Below are 20128 nucleotides of genomic sequence, written 5' to 3' on the forward strand. Positions count from 1 at the left end.
TTTGCTCGGCCCCCACGCAGCCAGGCCAGCGGCGTCCCGGGCTGTGTCCTTGGCAGCAGCCCTCCATGCAGAACGGGCTCCACAGGAGCTAGGTTCCATGAACGACGGCCCAAGCACAAAGCACTAACCCTAACCTTAACCCTGGTGGTGACTTCGCAGCCAGTGATGGGTACCTGGCCCTTAGGCACACAAGCACTTGACCTCCACGGCCACCTAGTTCATCTTTACCCCGGTGACACCGGCTGCAGGGCCACCACGGCAGTGTCGGAAGGGGACGCCGTCTAGCACTCCTGAAAACAACAGCTGCTGCACAGGCCTTTTTGGGAGAACAGCTCTGACAAGGACGTGATGAGTGACACACTCGTATACAGGGCAGAAGATGGTGGTCCATGTGGAAGCATCGCATGAACTGAATGTGGTGGTGGAGTCCCCATCTGGATAACACCAACCCACGTTCAAATTAGCACACCAACCTAGATGCAAATTAGCACTCTAAGCTGCAGTTACACCTCTGGTATTAACAGAGACGCTTCTGTGTGGGTGAACATTTCATTTCCCTGAGGAACCTTTCCTGCAGTTAGTCAGGTTTTTGTTATACATCAGGCTTGTTATTCCATTAGTGCAGACAGCACATTAAACTGTCTGTGCTGGTATGCAAGCTATCATCTCAGACCCAAGTGGGCTAACATTTAAATAGTGTGTGACGCTGCTGCCGTCAAATTTCTATCAAGGCATGCCCGATTTCCCTGGGATTGCACAGAGGCAGGGAGCAAAGCAGCCGTGGGGACGTGGGCTGTAGCCAGGCAGGACTGATGACATGGACCCCTTCCCTGTCCTACCGGATGGCACCGGAGCTACGAACCAAAGCCGAAGCTGGGCAGGTGGCTCCAGTGGCAGATCCAGCACTGTGCAGAACTTGGCGGAAGGGTCGGCACTGGCCCTGGATATGGCCAGGTGTTTTTCAGACTCCTGCTGCTGAGGAGGAAACTTCCTGCAGGATAATTTGCAAACTCCCGTTTGCAAAGTAATTTGAAGGACACATTGAAAAAAAGTCCTTGGTGGTGAAAATCAGGGCACTGACTTGATATGAGTGGGGAAGTTGGGCCTCTTACAGTGCATCTGGCATGAATGAGTTGAGAAAAGCTTAGTTAAATACAAAGAGACAATAGCTGTAGTTTTGTTTTGGTTTATTTATATCGCCAATTAAAACCTATATGTCTGTTCAGTAGGTTTTGGGTACAGATTTTAAAGGGAGTCAACAGCTCACAAATCATAATTAGAGCATTAGACTTCTGATTATTTTTCCACTTGGAACATACAAACTCTACATATGCTATACAGATATTATCCATTGATGGTTATTTAACCTGCCCTCACCAACCACCCAGGTCTTCAGGGCTCAGTTTTATTTCTCATTTGCTTCTGTCTTTGAGCAATTCAAGTTTATACATCTCAAGGTTTAGACTGCTGTTGTAAGGCAACTTCAATGTGATTACTGCTCATCACATATGGTGATAAGTAATACTTCAACAACAACAAAACAGCCATGAGCAGAATCTTGTATGTAAACACAAAAAATTAAAAATTTATAATTATAATGCAGTTCAGAGTATAATATATTACCAATACTTTCATAAATACATACATTTTCATTATTTCACCATCAGTAATAAAATATAATCTGTCATTAAGAATGTAAGTACTGTACTCTGCTAGTTTAAAAAAAATAAATTGAGGTTCCTGAAAGTAAAAGTCAGGTTCTTCCCTCCTTCTCTAATAGTTGTGGTCTTCCTTGAGATGTGGATATTCTACTAAAGTACAGTTCTGGGATTTTGTAATTATTTTTAATATCAAACAGTATTCATCAGCACAGGCTATATTAGCTTTTGCACACAAGGCACAATAAACCCAGGTTAACATTAACTATTCATAAATACAGTATTTCTCACTTACAGATACATTGCAAAGCTACAGAACAGAAACAGCAGTTATGTTCTTTTTTAAAATGTTCCAGTGTTTCAATGCTTCTTCTTGAGTTGATTACACAGCCCATATTTCCTTTTCAGATGACCTAATGTTAATAGTCTAAGAAGGAATTATCACATGGAGAAAAGAAGGTATGAGAGACTGAATACTATGAAGGCCTTCACTGGTTACATATTTGAATCATTCTAGAATTTCAGAAAAACCAGAACTGTGAACTTCAGGTTTCTGTACTGGGCTAGCCAGGGGGAAGTGTAATTCCATGGATCTCATCACTGCTGTTTATTAGACAGATTTACTAATGTCACTTCTTAAAAAAAGAAAAAAAATACAAACAAAAAAACAAAAAAAAAACCAAACCAAACCAAACCAAAAAAAAAAAAAAAAAAAAAAAAAAAAAAAAAAAACCAAACCAAAAATGAACTTTTACTCCATCTATATTTTAAATTAGCCTTTATATTCAGTTCTTTGCCAATAGGAGTTTCTGTATCTGGACAACAGCCACTTCTTAAACTGATAGCTGGATATTGAAAAATGTTTAACTGAGTGTCAGTTTTGGCAGTATTTTCCCACAAATGTCTAAAAGTATCTATGTCTAATTCTGGGTTGTTGAGGACATTTCACCTCTCCTAGGTTTGGGTGGGGTGTGCATCCTGCTTGCATCCCAGTTTTACAGCAGTTTGAGGCTCACACAGGCAGGCATCATTCATCTCTGCTCTTGTTTCCATGGAGCAGATTTCCAGCAGAATCTTCTTATGTTCAGTTTAGGGGTGCCTTACCTTATGCCTTTGTTTTCCAATACTTATTAGCCAGATTTTTAATTTCAATCAGTCACCTAAGCCCAGAGCAACTCCATTTCATTTCAGTGGAATTATCCTGGATTTACTCTGTGATAGCTTTGATCCAAATCTGATCTTTTTTTTTTTTTTTTCTGGACAATCCTGATTATATATTTCACATACAAAATACTGGTCTGTCTCACAGAGAGCATGTAATTCTTTGGTTCCAAGATTCTAGAATTTTCATAAAGTAAAAGTTGTAAAATTGTATCAGTGTGGAAGATACATGTTATGGATGAACGCTGTTTTCCAGGTCATTGAATAAGGTTGTTTAAAAAAAAAACAGTAACAGAGAAAGGGAACAACTTCCAGCATTTTCCACTCTCTTCAGTCTACCAATCTACTGCATTGTGCTACCACAGAAAAGCTGAATTTCATATTGGTTCTCCTGAAGAGAATGATGCTATCCAAATTTTTGACACTGTAGCTGACAGTGTCAGTCACCTGCTCAAGTATTACTGTGCTTTACCAAATTCATTGGTTATCCCTTTCTTCATCTGTTACCTGGGAAATCAGTTCCTTATGGAAATAGCAGTCCTTCCCAGTTTGCACCCTAGAAGTGAGAGATTATGAAAGGCAGGGGTAGGAGCAGATCATGTGCCAAATTAACTGTCCTGATCCATTTTCCCTGGTCTACTTGCAACTTTCCAACTGTAGGAAGTATACTTGAAAGGGATGGAAGAAGAAAGCTGAATAATTGTGCACATTGCTCAAGAGGTTGTAGAAGTTAATATGAGCATTAAAAAGGAAGATTGAAATGCAGATGTAGAAATTAATCCTACATATTATTTTTCTTGGAGCAGCCACTTATGTTGTTCTTATTTACACAGAAATAACTGTCTGGAATTTATGTTTTTAAAATGGCAAAAGTACTTTGTGACTTGATATTCTTCTGACTTTCACCTCCAACTTTCATTTTAGCTCTTTACTATGCCTGCCTTTGACAGGATGATGTATCAATGGTTTGTGTCAAATATATCTGATTTGGCTTTCTCAGAAAGAGGTTTTCCAGTATTTTCATTTTCCATTCATCACTGTTAATGGAAGAAAACCACTGATGGGGTGGTTTTCAGCGCCACAGCTGATTTTGGGGGTTTGTTCTCTTACTTCATGTTTTTATTGCCACTTGCTTACTCGTTTGCTAGCTAATTTGAGAAACTAAGAGTAGTATTTTTTGACGTCACATTTCTTAGCACATTTTGACAAAGATTTATTACACCATGAAGTAATCAAAATGGTAGCCATATAAACAAATCACAACTCAGTTTCGCAAAACATATCTTACAGACTATTTTCAAGTAATCACTGCTGATAATAACTTGATTAAAAATATAGAATACCAGGTAGCACATAGCTTTTGACAAAACTCTTTAGGAGGAGCTTTTCAGGGACCTCATTATGAATGATAAATCTGGAAACCAATAGCCAGCATAACCTATTTGCTGGAATTTGACAAAATGGCTGTTTTAAAAGCAAACCATTTCGGGGAAAGTAGAGAACCTGCCAGAAGGATGATTAGTAATCAGTTAGTGCTCATTCCCCTAAATCTGGCTATGCAATGAAGGAAGTCTTGAAGTCCTTTGTCCTTTGTTCATTTACAAAACTGCTGCAGCAAGTGTATCATGACATGATAGTGCCCCAAATCCTGGCAACATTTGTACATACCTATTCAGATACTAACATATTTACAAACTGAACTAAACTTCCCCAACATGGCTTCTTCCTGCAGTCATAGTAATGTTAAATCAATTGGTTATAAGACCTCTTAGTTTCATCTGTGAAGAAAGGAGGGGGTGTGCTAGAAGTGAACAAGGACAATGGAGGGAGCACCAACCCTTCCATTTCCATTGTTTGGTTGAACAAAGGCTCTTGACTACAAACTGGTAAGAAATGACAGCTCGATTCTCCTTGGCTATGTGCATCCTGGAAACAGACAAGATGAGACTACAGTATAGAGGAGGAATGACTATGGTTACAAGTCAACTCACTGGCAAGGATTTTGCTACTGCAGCTGGGCTATATAACAACAGGTTTTGTAATTTTTTTCTTCATAGTTTGACTTTCCCACCTGCACCTAAAATAAAACTTGGCAACACAGAGAAAGCCAGTTAATTACCTCATCTCCACTTATACTTCACTGCTTGTTACTGCTGGTGGTGGTTTTGCTCCCATGTTTTCAGAAGAACAGTTGCCAGCTGTGAGATGTGCTGCCAGGCAAACTTGATGTGGGTGGATTCCACTGTGCGGGAACAAATAGCAAAACGTAGCACAAACTTCTCTCGGAGGTGGCACGGGACCAGATGGATCTTCTTGGCATCATTTATGCTTTTTAGAAGTGCCTCGTTTAGTTCATTTGAGCCCTGAAATCATTGTAATTCAATGGATATGTCAATGAATTTCAGAAACAATTCTGGAAAATGTAAATCCCACCAAGCAGCCAAGCTCAAGTAACACCAGTAATGAGCAGTCACCTTCTCATCTCTCACTGCTTTGCCATCAAAGAATCACAAAAAGATGATGATGTAAGGGAGAAGTTTTGAGCCACAAAGAGATTTAGGGATTACCTTCAGTTTAGAAGCAGTGTTCACACTGGGGCATTTGTGATAGCTGACTGCCTTTGTGTGACCTAAGGTCATGAGCTATATTAAAAGCATTCATTATTGTATCTGTGTTATTACACTCTTCTTGGATCTAATCAAACAAACATGGGAGGAGGTTTTGCAGTGAACTATACTAACTTTCCTCACTTAAGTATGGCTGCTGTGAGAGATTCTTTTGAATATTAAATCTTACTCTTAATTAAAAAATGTTTAAGGTAATATATCCCTTGTGTAAGTAGGGATAAGATCAGTGGAAACCCTATAAAAGTATTTGCCTCAAGTTCTTTAAGAGTTACCTACCACGGAATCCATCAGAGGAAGTATTTTAGGTATTTTAGGTATTGTGCAACCTTTACTCTCTCTATTACACTGGTGGCAACACACAATTGCAAGAGATTCTGGGATCATCTGCATTTTGATCACAGTGCCCCCTTACTGAGCACTGACTGTGGAAAAAGAGTGGCAAATGGACAAATCCCTCTGTTCAGCAGCAGTTGTGTTACTGTGGCAGCATTGCTCTTCTTGAAAACATCCTGACCAGAAAACACCTTCTCTCAAATCCGGGCAATTGTGACTTTCCTGCTTAGCCTTTTCCATATAAAACCAAAGCATAAGGCAGACAGTTTCCTATTGGCAGCAAGGATAAATGTATCATTCTCACATTTTTAGATCATATTAAGAATTAAGAGTTGAACCCAAGTCAAAACCTTGTTCTGTCGTAGCACAAGTTATTACGAATTTAGTGTGAAGTACTAAAATTCATGGCTTAGCCTTACTCTTCCAGGAGATATTTATGTGTCTGAAATGCTCCTAACTAAGAAAATGGACCAACTTTGTTATTTTGTAAGTCCCCACCCATTACAGGTCAGTCACTGCTGACAATGATGTCCTGCTTTCTTATCAAAGGCAATGCATTATTAAAATGACAATCCTCGCCTTTAATATCAAATGCACAACACTGACTTTCAGGCAATACAAGCAGTTATATGATGTTAAGCTGGCAGGAGTGAAGGGAGGAAGAAGAAAAGATTCATTTATCTTTCTTCTGTTCTACTCTCACAGCTCCCCCTTAGGGCTGCTGTGACACTCGGGTGTCACGTCAAATTGAAGTTGGTAGTGACTAATCCTCTCCCAGAGCTTTGAGAAGGCAGCTTTGATTGAGTCTGTGAGCTTCAATATGACAGCATTCTCACCCCCTTGGAGAAATTACTAGCTTGACTTGTATTCATCTGCAGTCATGACAAGGAGGCCTAAAACTAACCCTTTGGCATGACATATTTGATGAAATAATTATAATATGAAAGTCATAGGAAATTAGTCCATTTGCTCAACAGTGTGAAAGGCAAAAAAATTAAAAGTTACAGCTAAGCAAAAAAATTAAAAAGGGCTTCTCAAGAACAAAGGAAGTAAGAAAAAAATATTTCATACTTTTACAGCTGTGCAGCATTATACAGTTCAAGTCCCCTGACCATTAATTCTACTATAACTACATAAAAATTACAAATATCCTGCTTCTAAGATATATCTTAATATGAATTATAAAAATGACAGATTTTTGAAGGAGTGATATAAAAAGCAAATAAAGCTGTTAAAATAGCTATAAAACCTCCTAATTTGAAAACTTGCTAGATTTTTTTTTTTTTTTTTTTTTTTTTTTTTTTATCAGGTAAGCAAGAAATAAAACCACTGCTCTTTTAACACTGGTTTTCAGTGGAATCAGGCCTTTATTCTACAACTTGTCCAAAGATTTCTTTGCTAAAGGTCCAATATTTACCTCCTATTGTAAAATTGTCTTTCCCTTTGGATGTGATTTCTTCCTCTGAATCATGAGGGACAGGAGAACAGATGTAGATGAGCTACTGGTCTGATCAAAAGTGACAATTCCTGTGTTGCTATGCTCTACTTCACCAGAACTGTTCCTTCAAAGTAAATGTAGAGCACTGACTAACAGCTGTGTCTGGATCTGCAAAACTAGTGTTTGCTTGTTCCATGTGAGAAAGCAGACTGCAACCAACATTTTGTTATTGAGCAATAGAAGCCACAGAATCTATCCCTCAACATCTTTTAAAAGTTATTGTTAGGAAAGAGATTATATTCGTGTTTTCATTGACTGAAAAAACCTGCATTTTGTAATCTGTCTAATCCCTTAAACGCAGGATCTTTTTAAATTTTATTTTAAGCTCTATAAATTCAAACAAAACCATTTTCCTATTCCAGGTGAACTCACCATTACTTTATTATTTACTTGTTAGCTTCTTCAACCACTTGCATCAAGCTCAGATAACTGGCACAACTGAATGACTGAGAAAATAATTTGTTAAAAATAAACTACCCAGAAGGAGAAAAGATGTGCTTGCAAGCCTACAGAATAGCTAAAGCTCATTTAGGTATCATGTTAGCTAGAAAAACACTAGTGCTGATATTGTTATTGTTGCTTGGTAGCAGATTCAATGTTACAATCCAGTCCTCTGCAAGGCTTTAGCTGCAAGCTCCTCTAGAAAATTACTTTACCTAAACTGAGACACTGATCCCCTTTTAATGGCTGATTGAAACAAATGGGCTTTCCTAACTACTGCAGCTTTTATGCTCCAAGTGCAGAATGAATTTTCTAGTTTCCATTGGGCAAGATGTCCATACCAATGAACTTGGCACTTTGAGAGATTTTGGAGAATAAAAGGCCAAACAGGGCAAAAGAATAACGTTCAGCAATAAAAAGCAGACCAGGAAAGCTGGTCTCCCATGTAACCTGTTCTGAAACACATCTTACTTCAGTTTTCCCAGTTTTACCAACAAATTTTATAGATGAAAAAACAGTCTTTAAAGAAAACAATAAAATAAGTATTTAGTGCTCTGATTTTTATCTTAGTATTTTTAAAATAAAATTTAATATTAAATATATATACATAAGAAATTAACTTGACAAGAAAAAGTAATACACACTCATCATATTCAGAAATCTAGGGAAATATACTAAAACAGTCATCTTTATCAAAGCTCATCACACATAGAATGTAAGTAATTTTATGTGACTGGTTTAAACATTTGTTTGCCTTGACTGTATGTTTCCATGCCTTAATATGCTTTAATTTCTTTAAGATTTGATTCAGTTTTTTTAAAAATTGTCTAAAGCTTTTTTTCTTTCATCTGCTTTGTTCTAAACAAACTCGCTTTACTTTCCTTAAAAAATAATCAAGTATATTAACTACAAAGACTGTATTCAGTTGCAGGTTCTGGTGTTACTGTAAGCCATGAGAGAAGAAATGCATCTTAGCTGCCTTACCTTCAGCCGGAAGCAGACCAGTCCCAAAACAACCTCAGCACAGATCTCAAACCTTTCATCCTGAAGGACTAAGTGTTCAAACTGATGCGACAGTCTAACGTGCTGAGAAGAAAAAGAGTATCTATATTGAATACATTTGACTCACCAAGAGAAAAGGTGTGCTAAAGTATTTTCCATTCCTTTGCTCTGTTCCTTCTGCTGCGGTGTGATAATATTCACATATTGCCATCTGTTTGTGTTAAATTCCATCCCATTTATGACTTCCAGAGACCATATGGAGCCATTGCTGTATTGGTATCTCAGACTGTCTTAGGCAGTGCTGGTCTACTTCTTGAGACACTTCAGCACAATTTGGTATGATACCACATTAAGAGTAAATAATTTTAATAATTCTCCTTTAGGTTTTATACCACTGTTAGTTTTGGCTGGGAATGGCTAAAAAACCAGGAGTCATTAGAGGGAAAGGGGGAAGTGCACAGATATACAGGGAAAAATTGTCCCAATTTCAGTGGAAATTGAGCTGGAAAGATACACTTTTTAGAATAGCTCACTAAATATGAGAAATCTGTGAAGAAAAGGTCACTATTCTGACCTGTGTGCTCAGGTTCAGTTAAAAAAAAAAGTTGATGGCAGTATAATCCAGAAAATGGACAGCAAATCTCAGCAAACCTGTTGAGAAGTTACTGAGGCAAAAAAAGGATGACACAGGGCACCAAGCCAGAGCAATTACTTTGAAGCAGATGAAAGCAAAATTCAAATAAATAGGATACTAAAAATTCAAATAAATAGGATACATACTAAAAACCAGCTGGAAAGTCTTAACATTAGTCAGTGATACTTGCATACTCATAATGTGTTTTGCTTTGCTTTCTTTCAAAGAGAAAATGAATTTAAAAGCACTTTCAAAAAACCTACACATATCCTCATCAGATACCTGCAGTACCTTATCCAGTCCCCCTCCTACTGGCTATATCATCAGCTTAGTGTTCACTGTACTAGAAGAAGCCAAAAAACCAACCAAACAACCAAGCAAAAAAGGTAACAACAGCAAACAGCCATTTGAATTATAGTTTGTCTCCATGCAATAGCCAGTCTATACCAAAAATTATCTGAAATATCTAAAAATCGTGTTTAAAGATTTTTCAGCTTTTATACACTTGGGATTGCAAATAATTTTACAAAAATAAACAACTAAGCCCATGCTTTTGCACTTTGACTTTCCGTAAGTTCAAGGTCAGCTATTAAACAAAAACTAAACGTATCACTTTGGGTCAAGGTTAAATGTGGAATGTATCATCTCACAGGAACTTCTTCCAAAAGGACAAGGCAAAACAGAAATTACAGAAAAGGGAAGAAAAAGAAGAAAAAAGCCAGCAATTAAGATTTTGCAATCTTAATTATAGCTTTCTGGTGGTTTTTTATTTCTTAAAATAGAAAAACATCGTTTAGATCAAATCAAAATATTTCTTCAAAATCTTCATATTTGGCTTATTGGTACCCTCTGTAACCAGCCAATTTTCCTGTTGTTACCACTTCTGCTCTGCTGTTTGTTACATCCATTTACCATCTCCCTCTAAAATTAGCCTGAAAGCTCTTTGAGTCAGGAATGAGACCAATAAAATCCTCAATCCCTTCCAAGGCATTAGAACGTACTGCTAATACAAAGAGAATGAATTTACAGCTGTGAAATCCAACCAGAAGTATCTGCATACATACAGATACTTGTATGCCTAATAAGTGCATGAAAAACATATGTGAAATAGTCACAAGTGGTGTAATGGTCTTTTACTGTCTCTTCCTATCCTCATGTTCTAGAGCTTTAACCAAACATGTCTTTTACATGGCTCCACAAAATTCTGTACTGCATGTACCGTGTCTTGGAAATCAAAGCCATAAAACAAATCATGTTCAACGAGATAAGAATTTCACAACTGTCCAGCTGAATGTAATCACCAGCTGAATTTCAACAAAATTTATCTGGGTAAGAATTGAATAAAGCAAACATTTAAATCTGGCTTACTGTGAGAAGTTTGTACAAGAAAACTCCAGACACAAGCTGTGCATTTTATAGCAGGTACTTATGTCCATTTCTTGAACTAAATAATTTTTCATGAATTTGAAAGAAATAAAAGCAAGGTAAAATAGAAAAATTTTAGGTAAGTCACAAACCAAAATTCTGGAGGCATTTTGCACTCATGTCTGGATGCAAATACTTTCATTCACAGCAAGTCTTAACAAACAGCAATAATTCGTAAAGACACTGGGGGGCACCAAGCGTTTTAGGTTTTACTGAACTGGAATGAGAGAAAGTGGGGATTTAACTGGAGTTTCACGTGTACAACTTTGCATAAATATAGTTACCCAAGGCCTTGCACCTTTGAACCATAAGCTGTTATCCTGAGTTGCTCTTACAAAGATTACTGCAACATTAAAGTTAAATATTATTAAGCCAGGAAGGTGAAGTTCTGTGGAACTGCTGGGCATTTAGGCGTCACACGTGCCTCTCTAAGTCCAAAAGCTGTATCCATGCTCTGGACATAAGCGTGGCAATAATTCACAGGAGGACACGTGTGGCTTTAGTGCTTCAGCTTTTCAGGACAGGCAGGTACACTGTGGAAACAAAACTGCAGGCACTGAAACTAAGGATAGGAAAAAAGGAGAAGTAAAAGACTGACAGGCTGCTCCTCAGTTTTCTGCTGAATGTGTACATACCAAGCCTGACCTCTGGATATCTTAATCCTCCAAGTGCTTTTGATTTTGACATCTTTTTCAAGTTGTGTCCCTAGCACCATTAACTTGAAGTTGGCATTCAAATATTATTTAACTTTTCAAAATTATTTTATGTAGAACTCTTATTTGATTTAACAGAAGTGTGGACATAAGCCAACCAACTCAAATACTGTTTCTAGAACTACCATTTGAGCAATCCCTCCATCAAGTGTGTTCTCAGAGTGGAATCACATGGACTGTGTGAGTATCCTGAAGTATCTTGGTATATAGGAACAGAATAACAGCCCCAGTCTTTGCAGTGCAATTTAGCTGATTGAAAAAAAGAGGCTTGTTATGTGTCACTATTATCTCAGGTAAATAACCTTTGCTCTTCTCCAGAAGAGCGAGAAAGGAAACAAGGGATCTAATTAATTTGGTTATCCTGGATTAAGGGAAATGTCTTACATAATCAGTAATAGGAGCAGTAAACTTGTGAGACACTAAGATATGGTCCTTATTTTAAAAAATCTGTATTTTCCTATGTATGCCTGTGAGTAAATAACTATAATTATGAATATAAATGTAAATTTAAATGCTTCTGCATTGAAGTGTTCAAGCTGAATTTTAATTTTTGGGCAATGCCTTCAAGAGCTAAAATAGCTTTTGATTGCAGGCAGCTTCTCTGAAGCATCAGAGTACACTACTGTGTATATGCAGATAAGCATACTGCCCTAGTCTTGATCACTTCATACTTTTTCTTCTATAAATTTCACTTCTTTGCCTGCCTTAGCCTGCCTCCCACTACACTGAAGGGAAATGCTGTCAGAAGAGTCTTCTTAGCAGCCACTCTCCAGTTCAAATACTATCTCTAGTGTTGCTGTTCTTTACAGTTCCAGTTTCTTGGACTCTACTGTTAATTTTTAATGGCATTCATTATCCCCAGTACACTGATTACTTCTGGTCCTAAGGAGCATTCAGCTGAGTCACAATGTTCATAGGGACTGCATACAAAAACACTAACTCCTAAATTTCTGAAATTACTTCTGATGTCTTTGAGAAGACTTAAGCCAACAAAGGAATGATAAAGAGATGGTCAAGCGGTTTGCAAATGAGCTATTTACAAATGGACCGTTTAGATTTCACATTTATATGCACTCTGGTTGGTATCAGTCCAGAAGACTGTTGTTGTTGAGCTTGCCCTCTTTTTACATCTCCTCTGTGGCTTTAGGACTTAACTCCAAAATTTGTATTTGTCTCTCCCCACATCCTTCAAAGATGACTATCCTCCCTTTACCACTGCTTTAAAACCTGTACTTTGCAATAGATTAATATGATATGCTGTGTGTGAAGAGAGTGCATAACTGGAATGTTTGGAAAACAAATAAAGTTAATGCATCTAAATCCAAGTCACACATTCACATCTCCTGGGAATATTTTACTTCCTAAATGCCATCCTCAAGCAAGTGCCAAGTTGCAGTGGTTATCCTGTCTTTTTGATGTAGACCTTAAGGCTGCAAACACAACAAATATATATTCCTTAAAATATACTAATAAAAGAGAGGGAAAAATAATTTCTGTGACAGTTTACATCAAGAAAAAAAAGTTTTTGAAGAGATAGTTACAGATGTCTTTGGTCTTCCACAGAGAAACTTGCTACCACACAACAAACAGGGTGGGTTCTTAAGGATCTACAGTTTTTTTTCCCTCTATATCATGTCAGAAGCTCATCTCCCGAAAATCTCAAATCCCTTTTAAGTAACACCAGGCTGCAGAAAAGAAGCCTAACTAGAAATGTATAAACACTACACACACAGATCTTCCTAGAGTTTTCCATGACTTAGGAGCAAACCTAGGCACCTCCTTTCCCAGATTCCAGCCCAAGGAGCTGCTTCAAACCTCCACTCTTCTGCCTGACTCTGTTACCCTTTCCTGGGGGCAACTCCTTAATAACACAAGAGATACAGAGACCACTTCTTCCTGCTTCCCCAGCTGCAGCCCTCTGTTCTCCACTGGAAGGTTGCAATACCTGCCTCTGTCACTGTTCCTAGGTCTCTTCTCGTTCCACCTATGTCCACTCTATCACACACTCAAATGCATCTCCAAATCATCAGATGCCACTTCAGAAATAATTCTGGCACCTACAGGGCTCCCCTTAAAACCAGCTAAAAGTCCCAAATACACAGGAGACAGTACCAGCCTGGGAGCAGGAACTGGCTGCGATGCCTTGGCCAGCAATGGGAATATAAGAACTGTTACTTGCAAGATGCTACAGCATGTTTAAAAGAAAGCAGCTTCTCAAGGCCAGGCCTGGGGATGAGCAATGCTAGAGTTCAGCTAACAAGTGAAGCTAAATTCCAAATTATTTTGCATTTGGAAACTTGTCTGTAAGTATGAAAATTTAAACCAATGTCAGGCTTCATTACTACTCTACCAAAAGAAAAGTCATCACAATCTACCCTCATTTTCCCTTGCTGTCCCACCACAGGGTACCCAAGAATGTTCATGTTAATTCCTGAGAAGACAGGAAAAAATACAAGATAAAAACCACATTTTTAATTTTTATTTTCCAACTAGTGATACAATTTTATCAACAGATCTGAAAACCCACGAGAGATATCTTAAACTCTGCTATAGAAGAAATGAAATGCAATTTCTTGAAATTTAAGTTCAACAGAGGCTTGCTGGAGATAGAAATTACTTTCTTTTTTTTTAAGATGCTTTGGAACCCACTGAATCAGCATTCATTGTGGGTGGGTAAGGAGGTATGGGGAGAAATTAACTTAATGGTTCCAATTTGGAGATGTATACAGTGAGAAAAATTATCCCTCTTGTCTTTTCATAACTTATTTTTATATCTGTACTGAAGAAAAATTTAGTCCTTAGAAATATAAACCAAACACACTCATTTCAACAAGCCCTTGTAAATCTTAGCTGTCTGAATTACCTTTACAAATGAGGAAACATACAAGGGTTTTACTTTGGAGTCAATATCTTTAAGAAAAGATTCATTTGCTTAGCTTTCCTGAACTGAATTGTCACAGAAGATATCAAAGCTTGGTCCTCAGCTATGATTCTATGAAGACAAGCAGCTTTTGGCAGGACAATCAGGGAGATATGTAGGAGACAGGGAAAGAGGGAATCTTTTGAATGTAAATACTGATCTGTGCAAACCACCCTGACAAAAGGCCATGGAATTGATATGAGGGTTCCAAAGCTTTTCTTAGGAAGTCTGTTTAGTACCCAAACTGAAAGGAATATGTGTCTGCAAGGAATTTGGTATGCTAGGCTAGGCCCTTAGCTAATGGATATTTTTGTAAATATTTAGAGCCAAGTCATGGATCTTCCCCCACTAGAGGTTTCCCTGAACTTCATAGAGATGGAAAGGTATGCTTGAATTTGACTTTACTGCTGCAGAGGAGGTATAGCTATAATTTAGACAGGTGCCACATGTGTTTTTTTAGTGATTAAAAAGCCCTCTTTTTTTCATCAAGAATAAACTTAGTACTTATAACAGTATCAACAGACTGTAAATTGTACACATTCTTTTTTTAACAAAAATATATTTTAGACAGGGAAAAAAGCAACGGCAGAGGTAGACATGCCAAATAAGTCACTGTATCCCTTAATCATTATCTAAACATCCTATCAATTCATGCATATTAATAAAATAAAGAAGTAATGAATATCTACGTGTTTCCACAATAAAAACATGGATGTGTTCTGGCTTGATTTGAGAGGGAACTATGGTACCATACTGTAGAAGTTCCAAATTCCGAGATGTTTCTTTCCTAAAGATGAGCACAAAATGAATGGCACCTTTGATCTGGCCATGACACGAAATGCTGACCTTACATGGGGCAAATGAGCAGCACCCTTATTGAACTGAGCTGCCTAGAACTGTTTCCTGTGCTTTCTGATGTGTACAGAAGTCACGGAGAGCAGATAGGCAGCCAGCTCATCTTCCCTTGCCGTCCCACCAGAGGGTACCCAAGAAGGCAATTCCCAGTCACCTTGCGGATGTGCTCCTGCAGCCCCTTGACCCCGTACATCCTCAGTACGAACCAGAGCTTCAGGGAGCGGAACCTCCTGCCCAGGGGGATTTGCCAGTGCTGCAACCCAGAGAGAAGAGCCCGTGTCAGAGGTCACCACTGCAGTGACACAGCAGAAAGGATGCTCTGCCATGGTTTTGAAGTGAACCACATCACCACACATCCTATGGGCAGTTGCTGGAGGTGGATGAAATAATAAAAGAAATATCTATTCCTGGTTTATTAATCCCTGTTTATTAACACCATTTAATACTCAAAATTTTCAAGTTAAAATTGGCAAAGGAGGTTGGAGTCAGAATGGAAGGGTCATGAGGCAAATCAAATTTTCTTTGTGCATGCTGAATTCTCCTTAAAGGCTTTAGAAAAACAAGTATCTGAGAAACTCATGTACGTTGGCTTGTTTCAAGTTGTGGGGCTAGCATATACAAAGACAGGCACGTTTTCCATTTCAAAACAACAGTGTTTCCATGGTAAAAGATTAAAATAGAGATGCTTTTAATTTTTTTAAATTGTGTTAGTCACTATGTTAAAGAAAAAAAAACACCAAACCCACAACTTTAGAAAATTTCTTTGTACTGCCTAAATCTAAAGATATTGCACATGCAATGCAATTTCTGCCTTTAAACAATTTTTTTTCAAAAAACAAAAAAACCCCAAATTTCTGTGTGAGAAATGTTAAAAAATTTAATGAGCTGCATCATTCTTGTAAAGAAATATAAAGTTCGGAAGTTTATGATAGTAAAGGAAATATTTAGGAAAATGAAGTCCTAAAAATACCAGTACATACAAGTAGTAGTATTAATTATTACATTGATGCTGTACTTACCCGATAATCTGTTACAAGACCTGGAAATTAAAGAAAAAATGTTCACATTGCATCATCATCACAACAGCCAAAGACTTCAGTCATTCTAATGTTATTGAAAAAGCTGTATCTAAGCTATCCTTTACATCTGCTACAAGCTTCAGCATCATCAGTGTCAACAGGACCACTAAATATCTAGCTGGGTACTTGGCAGCATGTTAAATGAAGGTGCTTATAATAACCTTCATTCCTTAGCTAGTCAAAATCAGCCACTAACAAGCAGTTTACAGAAGAAACACTATTTTCCTTTCTGTTATACTGCAGATACTATGGAGATGACAGATCAAATATGTTTATTTTCTTCCTGTACGGAAAACAAGCAGTAGATAAAATAACTATTATTAATTTTGGTTTAAACAGTTTGCAGAATCCCCAGACTCACTTCATAACTCATTCTCTGCTGTGAAATGTCATTGCCTTTATTGTAGTGAACTGGTAACACTCTTTAAAGCAATCCAATTCTAAATACATTTTATACTCATACATATATTTGTAGCTAATTCTTCAGGATGTCTGGAAAAGTGACTGAAAAAACTGACTCAGAATTTGACCTGTTCCTGCTTGGAGAATAGTATTCTGCAATTTTTTATGGTTTTTCTTTTGATGGAGTGAAAGCCCCTTACACAGATGGACTAAGCCACAAAGCAGTCCAGGAAGACAAGCAGAGGGCATTATTAGCTGTTCTTTACGTAAGCACACAGTGTCAGGATTCACCTACCTTTTCTTTGAATCAAGGAATTCAACTAATTTCACAGTAAAGTAAACTTGAACAAAGTCAGTTACTTGCTGTAAGTCAGTAACAGAAATTAAACTGACATAATATTTAAAGCACTTCTCTAGGAAGCATCTGCTTAGCTTCCTTATTCTGCTTAATTTCTCTGCATTGTAGTATAAGCTTCACAGGAGAGCATGTACTTGGATTCCTTGGGAAAATGCTAAATGCTCTTGGAATTGTTAATTGGAAAACTGAACTGTAGCTTCTGAATTTGACCAGTATATGCCATTTACATAATTTTCAGCCTTTATGTTTTCTAGGAAAAAAAGACAAACAACTTTTTTTCTCTGTTACAAGCTCTCTTGCCAATGTTCTCTCATTTGCAGCCAAAACATAGGAAAAAACATGGTCCTTCTTTCTCTGTAACAGAAGGCCATTAGGTTCTTTAACCTGTCACTATGTTGGTTTCCAGATGGTAAAAAAACACAAATCCACAAAACAACCAAAAATCATTAACCTGTTCCTAGTCTTCTAGAAATGAATGTGGTTGTCTCTACTTGGTAACGAGGAAAATTGATAACATTCATATTCTTCTGCATTGTAGCAGAATTCTGTTTGATATCTGCAAGACTGGTAACAAAGAGAGTAAAGCAACTGGTGACAGATAAATAATCCTACGCTCCTGTAAGGGGCTATGTCTAATGATCCACAACAACGCCTTTCACAAGCTGTGAAGCAGAATGTAATCAATGATTAGTGCTTGATTCCTTGATTACAAGCCTTAGTCTTACATCTGTATTTAACCAGGAGGAATTGCATTGTGGGAGTGTATATGGTGTTCACAATAGAGTTTAAAGCTGCACTCTTCTAACACTGCCATGAGGATTTGACCTATATCCTGGGTTGCCAGGCAAGCTAGTATAATCTTCCTGGTGTGGTGATGCAAATCACATAAAATTGTAATTAATGACAAAATAAAGACTCTCCCCTTGGGTTCACATATAATTGCCATATGGTTATTAGGAGTAATTGCTCACGGATAGAGATATTTTTCCGCTCATTTAAATTCTTGAGTGAGAGATGAGCGAATTCAGAAATACCACTTCATTTACTTAGTAAACCAGGACAGGAATTCTCAGACCTGAGAATACTGAGAATTCAAGACCCTCCATTTGACAAGTCGTATTTTCAGAAGTGCTGACATCCCATAAATCACACAGGGGTCAATGGGGACTGTGGCACCTTCGTGTAGCAAATTTGACTGTGTTTATTGAAGGAGTAAGTGTGGGTTGGAAGTTTAACCAGAGGCATTTGCATTTGAAAAGTGTTGTCCAACTCCTTAGAAAATTGATATCACATGCGAATGGAGCATAGGAAAAAAATGGCATTCCTAGACTGCTAAAATTGGCTGATCTCCTTGAAATCATTATGTTAGATCACATATCATGCTATCCCACTTCTGAAGGCAAGATAAAAGCTAAAAAACTCTTTCTCCAACTAAGTGATAAAGTTTTCAGGTCAGCTATGTGGCCTTACTGAAACTACCTGCTTTTAAGAAAGGTTTGGTTTTCTTCAGGTGTTATTTAACCCAGGTAAGACCAAAAGTTCTTGTATCAGTACTATCAGTTGCCCCAAGAACATATTTTCATTTTAGTTAAGGCTGGAATTTTTTTCACCTGAAGATAAATATTTTTAATGTATATTATGTAAAAGCTAGTGCCTTAAGTGTATTTTCTGTTACATGTATATTCCATTAGAAAAGGCAAAAAAAAAAAACCATGTATTTTTTATTAACAATTTGAGCCTTTAGAGGGTGAACAACAGCTCCAGAATTACTGCATGTTCCTTTTACTGCACTGTTCTACGTTTGCATTCCTTGGAAATGGAGGAAAGGAATATAATTCAAGGTTTATGCCAGTTCAGGATTAAAGCACATGAATCCATTTTTCCTAGGGCTTTTGAGTGAATAGTGGAATTCTGGATGGTATTAATTTAAATGTCAATGAGTTCATAGCCATAACAGGGTACACTTCTGAACACAGACCAGCACTAGCAATTCCAGGAAAATGATGAGGTTGAGTATATGGTAAGACCTTCTACAGATGATTCACTCTCTTCAGAAAGTTATGAGGGAACTTCCGCCACATGTTGGCTCTGCACTGCTGTGACCTTCTTCACATATTCAGTTAAAAACTAGATGTGTAAAAATGAGCTTCAGGGGGGCAAATACAACTCTGCAGTTGCTAGGTATGTGCAAGGACCAGCACGAATCCATTAAGGAGCTTTGTACAGAGCCTGAGATTTTTAAGTTCATTGTGAGCATTTTGCAAAGAGCTTTCATGAGCATCTTGTACAAAACAGATAGAACACTCTTACCGCCTTTCCCTACAGCCAGTGTAAGAGCATGAAGGCTACAGCATAATGTCCCAGAAAGCTATCACTTAAAAGCAGAGCACAGACAGCAAACAGTTTACCCCTTCTTTTTAGTTTCAGGCAGTGTTTGGTCCTCACATGGGTTTCTGAAAAATTTGAATCAGAGCTTGCATGAATAACTAAGAAAAAAAATCACAGACCTTAGAAACTCTAAAACCAAATCAGATCCTGAAATCATTCTGGAGAAAGATATGTTGGGGAAGAGAGGTTAAGGGACTTGTTACATAACACCCAATTCGTTTATCCAACAGCCAAAAGATAATAATTTTCTCAACACTCCTGTGATCAATCAGTGTTAAGTCTGCAACTGGGGAAATCCCAATACAAAAGTAGCAATGCATAATGCTTCATGAAATTACTTTCCTTGTATTGCTTTTAACTAACTAAAATCTCACTAGACATGTATTTGCACTTTTAATGAGCTTAGCTCCCTAGAGCGCTCAGAAAATGGAAATGGCCTCCTAAACAACTTGGGTAGTTTATGAATTGCCGTTTTCATCTTAAATCCTTTTTTTCCCCATTAAATACCAGAGTGCAAACAAAATAATAATAATCTCATTTAATTATAAAATTACCAGACTCCTGATGGTGATGCTGCAGGTAAAGAGGTTCTAATTTAAAGGCACCTATTAAATCTGATCTTTTTTTCACCCTG

The 20128-nt window shown here is 37.6% G+C and overlaps 1 protein-coding gene across 1 annotated transcript in view; it reads right to left on the minus strand.

Annotated features, from left to right (window-relative positions):
• Nucleotides 1–2360: 2360 nt before the first annotated feature.
• The window catches only part of DDC (dopa decarboxylase), a 74241-nt gene continuing 56473 nt past the window's right edge, over nucleotides 2361–20128 (minus strand). The window contains exons 11-16 of the mRNA XM_053949950.1: nucleotides 20049–20125; nucleotides 16287–16306; nucleotides 15422–15520; nucleotides 8703–8804; nucleotides 4939–5182; nucleotides 2361–4745 (exon numbers count right to left, since the gene is read on the minus strand). Of these exons, the coding sequence (XP_053805925.1) occupies nucleotides 4967–5182; nucleotides 8703–8804; nucleotides 15422–15520; nucleotides 16287–16306; nucleotides 20049–20125 (514 nt within the window). The 3' untranslated portion in view covers nucleotides 2361–4745; nucleotides 4939–4966. The remainder of the gene's footprint in view (nucleotides 4746–4938; nucleotides 5183–8702; nucleotides 8805–15421; nucleotides 15521–16286; nucleotides 16307–20048; nucleotides 20126–20128) is intronic.

Source organism: Vidua chalybeata, chromosome 1 (genome assembly GCF_026979565.1).
Source record: "Vidua chalybeata isolate OUT-0048 chromosome 1, bVidCha1 merged haplotype, whole genome shotgun sequence".
NCBI classification, from domain to species: Eukaryota; Metazoa; Chordata; class Aves; order Passeriformes; family Viduidae; genus Vidua; species Vidua chalybeata.